Genomic DNA, 9,071 nt, shown 5'->3' on the forward strand with positions numbered 1-9,071 from the left:
ATCTAGGAACTAAACGTCCCAAGATGCTAATACAATAGTAAAAACTCCTATTTATACTAAACTAGTTACTAGGGTTTACAGAATTTAGTAAATGATGTAGAAATCCACTTCCGGGGCCCACTTGGTGTGTGCTTGGGCTGAGCTTGAAGTTTACACGTGGAGAGGTCATTCTTGGAGTTGAACGCCAGTTTGTAACATGTTTTTGGCGTTGAACTCCACTTTGCAACTTGTTTCTGGCGTTTGACTCCAGAATGCAGCATGGAACTGGCGTTGAACGCCAGTTTACATCGTCAATCCTTATTTAAAGTATGGACTATTATATATTGCTGGAAAGTCCTGGATGTCTACTTTCCAACGCAATTGGAAGCGCGCCATTTAGAGTTCTGTAGCTCCAGAAAATCTACTTTGAGTGCAGGGAGGTCAGAATCCAACAGCATCTGCAGTCCTTCTTCAACCTCTGAATCTGATTTTTGCTCAGGTCCCTCAATTTCAGCCAGAAAATACCTGAAATCATAGAAAAATACACAAACTCATAGTAAAGTCCAAAAATGTGATTTTTAATTAAAAACTAATAAAAATATACTAAAAACTAACTAAATCATACTGAAAACATACTAAAAACAATGCCAAAAATTATCCGCTCATCACACACCAAACCAACAAGGCTAACTCGACAGTGATAGATGAGCCATGGGTTCTTGGGAGCACATAATGGGCTAGAATTTGGGCCCATGCTTGAGCCTCTCTGGTGAGAAATCGTGCGGTGATGCCTGACAAACCCCATTTGTAGGGTTTATCTTGTATTGATTTTAGGGGATTTTATCACCTTTTACCCACATTTATTCAATGAAATAGCATGGTTTTATAACTTCTCCTTTAATTGTGCTTAAGAGTGAAAACATGCTTTTTAGGTCTTAAAATAGCTAAATTTAATTCACCTTGATTCTATTAGATGCCTTGATATGTTTGTTAAGTGATTTAAGGTTTAGGAGGCAAAGATTGGATCAAGGGAATGAAGAAAGAAAGCATGAAAAGTTGGAGAACTCATGAAGAAATGAAAGAACCGGAAAGCTGTCAAGCCGACCTCTTTGCACTTAAACGACCATAACTTGAGCTACAGAGGTCCAAATGATGCGGTTCCAGTTGCGTTAGAAAGCTAACATCCGGGGCTTCGAAACGATATAAGATTTGCCATAGTTGCAACACGTATGGTGGCGCGCACGCGCAAAGTACGCGCACGTGCCGTTGCTGCCACCTAGTTCACTTAAAGCAAAACGTGGCCAGCGATTTTAGAAGCCTTGTGGGCCCAATCCAACTCATTTCTGATGCTATTTAAGCCAAGGATTGAAGGGAAATCAATATACTTTACATACTTTTCATACTTTAGATGTTAGTTATCATTAGTTTAGTTTTTAGTTTAGTTTAGTAGTGAGAATTAGTTTCTAGAGAGAGAAGCTCTCACTTCTCTCTAGAATTAGGATTAGGTTTAGTTTAATAATCTTATATCTAGATTTTAATTCATGCTTTCATCTCCTTCTATCTCTCAATTCTTTGTTGCTACATTCATCTTCTTCTATTCTTTTATTGTAATTTCCTTTATGTTGTTCTTATATTTTGTTGTAGATCTACTTTTGTTCCTTCTATTTTCTTTCAATTCAATTAGAGGTAATTCATAATAATTGTGTTCCTTTTGATTGTTGTTGTTAATTCATTGCCATAATTGTTGTTAGATTCTATTTTTGTTATCAATTTACTTTGCTTTTCTTTTATGCCTTCCAAGTGTTTGATGAAATGCTTGGTTGGATTTTAGTATAGATTTTGTTCCTCTTGGCTATGGTAGAGTAATTAGTGACGCTTGAGTTATCTAATGTCTTTGTTGATTGATAATTAGAAGTTGCTAATTGATTTAGATACCACTAAAGCTAGTCTTTCCCTTGGGAGTTGGCTAGGACTTGTGAAATCAAGTTGATTCATCCACTTGACTTTCCTCCATTATTAGAGGTTAACTAAGTGGTAGCAATGGACAATTGTGGTCACAATCGAGGAGGATAACTAGGATAGGACTTCTAATTCTCACAACCTTGCCAAGTGCTTTTTAGTTGTTAGTTTATTTTCATTGTCATTTACATTTCATGTCTCTTATCCCAAAACCCCAAAATACAATCCATAACCAATAACAAGACACTTCATTGTAATTCCTAGGGAGAACGACCCGAGGTTTAAATACTTCGGTTTATAGAATTTAGGGGTTTGTTACTTGTGACAAACAAATTTTTGTATGAAAGGATTATTGTTGGTTTAGAAGCTATACTTTACAACGAGATTCCAATTGTGAATTCTAAGCCACACAAAAATCCAAATCGTCAATGCCCTTGGGCCGGGGCCTCATCCTCCCTCGAATCCAGAATGATTCGGGTATAGCAATGACCTTGAGGACGGCATCCCAATCAAACGCATATTCGCATTATGCCGACAAGATCTCTTGATATGCATCAATTCCATCCCCTAACGGTCCGGCCTTAAGCACACTTTGAATGGCCTTTTCTGTGGTGGGAACTTGTCGTCGACGCACAAATACCGATGCAAGGGATGAAGAGTGGTAATTGGTGTAAAATTCTACCACCCAGGACAAGTTTGCTTCATGTGGCTTCCTCAATAGGAACTTCCATTGCCGTCGCTCGATGAAGGGCATCACAAGCGGAATGACATGGGCCGGAGGGGCTAGAAAAGGCTCTGCATGATAGTTCCTTTCTTTGTTCAAGGGGTAGGCAAGTTCGCAATAGCAATTGAGGAACTTGTTCGGGTCCCTTGCCGGGTTGTCCTTTTCCAAAACATCAATGTTAGCAACGCTCCTTGTCTTATTGAGGAGGGGCTTGGCTCTAGGCGCTTGTTGTGCTTTGCTAGTGGATCGGGGAGGTGCCTTCTTGGATGCCTTTCCTTTGTCTTTCTTGATAACCATCCTAGAAAAGAGGGAAAGGTGGAAAAATTAAACATAAAGAAGTACCAAGAAATAATAATCAAGCAAGTGATAAAGCATAAGAGAATAATTGGCTTAGATACATGACAGCTACAACATGTAACTAAGGCAACAATAAAAATCATGGCTAATCACTAGCATGGGATGTATGAGTGGTATAGGCATGCAAACAAGAAGCATGAGAAGCATACACTCTCAACATCAATAACAAGAGGCAAGAGTGAAGGGATAAGCATGTAGAGATGAAACAAGAAAAGTAATAAGCTCAATGCACATAGGAATAACCAAGTGAATGAGAAAGAACACTAAAATAGAAGACACTAAGTCAAGTTTAACTTCATAAAGTCATCTATTCCTTCCATCAAACACTTGGTGTGCATCCTTTTTTATGACAAAAATTGAGAGAAGGGTGACAATGTAGCATCCCACAAAGCATCATCAACCATTATAGCATACCATACATTGCAAGGAAAAGCAATTAAGACCAACCAACTCATCAATACAAGAGTAATCCTCACGTTTAACACCCATAAGAAAATGAAAAAGAAAGAAAATCTAACAAAAAAAGAAAACATGAATGAAAACTAACTAAGAGGAAGAGGAAGGGAATGTAACTAATGAAAGGAAGAAGGAAAAGAGAAAGCTAAACAAGAAAAGAAATGAGAAGTACCTTGAGAAGAAGAAGAGAAATGGGGTATGTAGGTGAAAGAGGAGGTAGTGAGGAGTATGAGAGAGGAGAGGGGAAAAAGAGGTGTGGGACCGCCAGAGGTGGTTGGAAGAGAGGTGGTAGAAGTGGTAGGAGGGGGGTAGAAGTGAAGAAGAAAGGCGATGGTAAGAAAGGAGAAGAGAAATTGAAAGAAAAGGGCGTGCTACAATGTAATTGGTTCGGGAGACCGGCGCGCGCGCGCCATGCACGCGTGTGCGTGCATTGGCAAAAATCTGCAGGGGCGCGGACGCACACAGTGCGCGTACGTGCAAAATGCTGAAGTGCAAGTGTGCGCGCGAGCGCCAGGTGCGCTTGCGCGTGCGTTTGGGTTGTGCCCTTAGCACAAGTTGGGCACAACTTTGGCTCAACTCTCGGGAAGAAGTACCAGAAAATGAATTTACACGATCGACGTGGATGCGCACGGTGCGCTGGCGCGTCGATATGCATTTTGTTTGAGGTGCACGTATGCGTGAGTTGAGTCAGGCCATTGGCATGATATTAGCCCAAAACTGGCATAACTCTCGGGAAAATGGCCCAGAATTACAGATAGCACTATCGGCGCGCACGCGGCTAGTCCGCATATGCGCGCCTTGTGCGAATGGGGCCATGGGTGCGTACGCGCCAAGTGCGCGTACGTGTGAGTGGCGTTATGCCTGGGGCTCAGAATTAGCACAACTCTCTGGAAAATGACCTAGGAGCTGCAAATGCCAATGGGCGCGTACATGAATAGTGCATGCACGCGCGCCCCCCCTCCTTTTTTTTTTCAGAGACATGAAGAATGCCTAATTATCATTAATTTAGTAGCCAAACAAGCCAAAGGGGTAAAAAACACCCAGAAGTCAATGCAATACCCAAAGATGGGGTGTTCTTCTACCACACAATCAATCCATCCATTGAAAAATCAATTCAAATCTTCATGAACAAGTTATCTAAGGTATTTACAATCAAATCTAATCAAGCAATACTATAGCTAAGCAATCACAAAACAATGAAGAATTCAAGACTATATACAAAAAGGTAGAAAGGATAGATCTCACCATGGTGGGGTGTCTCCCACCTAGCACTTTTGTTTAATGTCCTTAAGTTGGACTTGTACTAGCTTATTGCTCTTTGCCAAGAGGTGCATCTTCCAAAAGGAATAGCTCAATCTCCTTGTTTCTTTTCATTTGCTCACCATGATACAATTTGAGACGGTGCCCATTGACCTTGAAGATATCCGGATTTGAGGGATGGCACAAATAGTAAACTCCATAGGGTTCCGCCTTCTCTACTTGATATGGGCCTTCCCATTTCGACCTCAGTTTTCTGGGCAACAATCTCAATCTTGAATTGTAAAGGAGGACTAGATCACCGGCTCTAAATTCTTTACCTCTTATGTTCTTATCATGCACGGCTTTCATTTTCTCCTTGTAAAGTCTAGAATTCTCATAAGCTTCAAGCCTCAAACATTCCAACTCCGTTAGTTGTAGCTTCCTCTCAACTCCGGCTCCACCCAAACTTGGATTGCACTCCTTTATGGCCCAATATGCCATGTGCTCTATCTTTACCGGTAAGTGGCAAGCTTTGCCATAGACCAACCGAAAGGGGCTCATGCCGATTGGCATTTTGTATGCCGTTCGGTAGGCCCATAATGCATCGGTGAGCTTAGCACTCCAATCTTTTCTATTGGGCTTCACAATTCTTTCCAAGATGTGTTTAATCTCCCAATTGGAAACCTCAACTTGGCCGTTTGTTTGTGGGTAGTAGGCCGTAGCTACTTTATGCATGATGCCATATTTTTTCATTAGCCCTTCCATTCTCTTATTGCAAAAATGTGAACCTTGGTCGCTCATGATTGCTCATGGCGAACCAAATCTACAAATGATGTTATGTCTCACAAAGGAAAGGACTACATTAGCATCGTCCGTCCTGGTGGGTATCGCTTCCACCCATTTGGATACATAATCAACGGCAAGTAGAATATAGAGAAAACCATCAGAATTTGGGAATGGCCCCATGAAGTCGATTTCCCACACATCAAAAATCTAACAAAATAGCATATTTTGTTAGGGAATTTCATCCTTCTTGGAGATATTACCAAATCTAATACATTGAGAACAAGATTTACAAAAATGAGAGGAGTCCTTGAAAAGAGTTGGCCACCAAAATCCACAATCTAGGATTTTTCTTGCCGTTCTTTGAGGTCTAAAATGGCCTCCTCCTTCGGAGGAGTGGCAAGCTTCCAAGATTGAATGGAATTCGGTTTGTGGAATGCACTTCCGAATTACTTGATCCGCCCCACATCTCCAAAGGTTTGGGTCATCCCACACATAGTATTTGGATTCGCTTTTTAGCTTATACCTTTGATGTTTGGAGAGATTAGGAGGGAAGGAGAGAGATACCAAGTAATTGGCAATTGATGCATACCAAGGAATGGTTTCCGAGATTGCATGCAAGCCCTCAAAGGGAAAAGAATCATTAATAGGAGTGGTATCGTCTTTGGTGTGTTCAAGGCGACTTAAGTGGTCCGCCACTAGGTTTTGCGTACCACTCCTATCCTTAATTTCCAAGTCAAATTCTTGCAACAATAAAACCTATCTAATCAATCTCGGTTTGGATTCCTTCTTAGCCAACAAATACTTTAACACCGCATGATTCGAGTGCATTATCACCTTTGAACCAAGTAGATATGCTTGGAACTTGTCCAAGGTGAAAACTATTGCCAATAGTTCTTTTTCGGTGGTAGTGTAGTTGGATTGGGCTCCATCTAGTGTTTTTGATGCATAGGTTATGACATATGGATTCTTACCCTCGCATTGTGCTAACGCGGCTCCCACGGCAAAATTTGAAGCATCACACATTATTTCGAATGGCCGACTCCAATCCGGCCCTCGCACGATGGGAGCTTGGGTCAATGCTTCCTTGAGCTTGTCAAAAGCCTCCATGCATTCCTTGCTTAGATCAAACTCAATGTCCTTTTGCAACAACCTTGATAGAGGCAATGCTACCTTACTAAAGTCCTTTATGAATCTTCGATAAAATCCTGCATGTCCAAGGAAAGAACGGACTTTCCTCTCGGAAGAAGGGGTAAGGCAAGCTAGATATAACATTGATTTTTGTTGGATCTACAGAAATACCCTCTTTGGAAACAATATGTCCTAAAACAATGCCTTGCCTAACCATGAAATGGCACTTCTCAAAATTCAAGATAAGGTTAGCTTTAGTACATCTTTCTAAAACTTTTTCAAGGTTATCCAAGCAATGATCAAAAGAATCACCATATACCGTGAAGTCATCCATGAATACCTCCATGCATTACTCTAGAAAATCCGCAAATATGCTCATCATGCACCTTTGGAAAGTTGCCGGTGCATTGCATAAGCCGAATGGCATACGCTTGTAGGCATAAGTTTCAAAAGGGCAAGTAAATGTTGTTTTTTCTTGGTCCTCTAGAGCAATGTGTATTTGGAAGTACCCCGAATAGCCATCTAGAAAGCAATAATGGGATTTACCGGATAATCGATCGAGCATTTGATCAATAAACGGAAGTGGAAAATGATCTTTTCTAGTGGCCGAGTTCAACCTTCGGTAGTCTATGCATACTCGCCAAGAATTTTTCACCCGTGTTACTATGAGCTCCCCGCTTTCATTCTTGATTGTGGTTACCCCGGACTTCTTTGGCACAACTTGAACGGGACTCACCCATTCACTATCCAAAATGGGGTAGATGATGTCCGCCTTGAGTAACCGGGTTACCTCCTTCTTGACAACCTCCAAAATGGTAGGGTTCAATCGTCTTTGAGGTTATCTTACGGTTCTAGCCTCTTCTTCTAAGAAGATCCGGTGCTCACACACTTGGGGACTTATCCTCACTAGATCCACCTAGTTCCACCCTATTGTCCTTTTGTTCTTCCTCAAAACACATAGCAACTTCTCTTCTTGTTGAGGATTTAGTTCCCTTGCTATAATCACCGGAAACTTGTGGGCTTCATGAAGGTATGAGTACTTTAAGTGGGGCAGTAGTGGATTCAATTCTAGCTTTTGCTCTTGACTTAACACTTGAACTTCTTCACTTGGGTCTTCACTATTTTCTTCAATCATATGTTTCTCATCTAGCTTTGCATAATTCACTTCAGCCATAATGTTGTCAATTAAGTCACACCAGAATATGGAATGGTTCTCCGGTGGGTGCCTCATTGCTTCTTCTAAGCTAAAACTTACAACTCTCCCATCTATCTCAAATGAGTAGGTTCCCGAATGGGCATCCAACTTGAATCTAGAGGTCCTCAAAAATGGCCTCCCAAGTAGGATGGATGATGTCCTTTTGGATTCAGTTGGTGGCATCTCAAGAATATGGAAATCAATTGGAAATAACAAATCCTTTATGTTGACCAACACATCTTCCGTAATACCCATCATGGTTATTATGCTCTTGTCCGCCAAGACAAACCTAGCCGCCGACCGCTTCAATGGTGGGAGCTTCAATATATGATAAACGAAAAGAGGCATAATGCTAATGCATGCACCAAGATCACACATACAATCAATGAATTGGACTCCATCAATGACACAAGAGACTAAACAAGGGCCCGGATCAACACACTTTTCCGGAATGGCTCCCATCAAAGCCGAAATAGAACTCCCCAATGAAATGGTTTTTAACTCATGGATTCTATCTTTGTTCATACACAAGTCCTTAAGAAACTTCGCGTATTTAGGCACTTGATGTATAGCATCAAACAGAGGGATAGTTACCTCCATTTTCTTGAACATTTCCACCATTTTTAGGTCAAGTTCTACATGCTTCTTAGCCTTTCTTGCCAATGTAGGAAATGGAATTGGTTGGGCCACTTCCTCTAAGACTTGCTCCTTTCTAGGGACTTCACTCCTTGGTTGAGAGTCTTCCTCTTCAACTATCACATGTGTTTCCTCCTCCTCTTCAATTTCTTCTATCTCAACTCCATCCTCCTCTTGAGTAACTATCATTGGGCTAGGTGCCTTTGAGCTTTTCTCTTTCAATTGAGTTCCGGACCTCAAGGTTACGGCGTTGATGCCACCCTTGGAGTTGGGTAGAGGTTGAGAAGGTTTGGCACTAGAGTTTGTAGCTTGAGGAGTGGAAGTAGAAGGTGGCTCCATACGAGTAATGAGAGCTTAGAGGGTAGAAGTAAGACCATTGAGACTTGAGTTGAGTGTCTTTTAGAGTTCTTTTTGCCCTTGGAGTATGGACTGGAGTGTCTCATCTTGATTTGAGGAAGTGGAAGGATAGTGATTTGTGGTGCTTGTGATTGGTTGGGTGGAAGTGGTTGTCTATGAGGTGGTATGTAGGTTTGGTAGTTTCTTCCTTGGTTTGGTTGTTAATTTGGAGGGTTTTGTGAGTATCAATTTTGTGGAGTGTTGTTGTTCCATCTT

At 41.3% G+C, this 9,071-nt stretch overlaps 1 protein-coding gene across 1 annotated transcript; it reads right to left on the bottom strand.

Moving 5' to 3' along the window:
- Positions 1-7,544: 7,544 nt before the first annotated feature.
- LOC148553543 (uncharacterized) lies at positions 7,545-8,798 on the bottom strand. Its single transcript, XM_088494837.1, has one exon. It carries the CDS (start codon positions 8,796-8,798, stop codon positions 7,545-7,547), a length of 1,254 nt encoding a protein of 417 aa, XP_088350963.1.
- Positions 8,799-9,071: the final 273 nt, after the last annotated feature.

This window comes from Arachis ipaensis, chromosome B7 (assembly GCF_059453495.1).
Source record: "Arachis ipaensis isolate K30076 ecotype BB chromosome B7, ASM5945349v1, whole genome shotgun sequence".
Lineage (NCBI taxonomy): Eukaryota > Viridiplantae > Streptophyta > Magnoliopsida > Fabales > Fabaceae > Arachis > Arachis ipaensis.

Excerpts from the sequence above, each read along its gene's own strand:
- LOC148553543 (XM_088494837.1), bottom strand. The coding sequence starts at position 8,798 with ATGGAGCCACCTTCTACTTCCACTCCTCAAGCTACAAACTCTAGTGCC.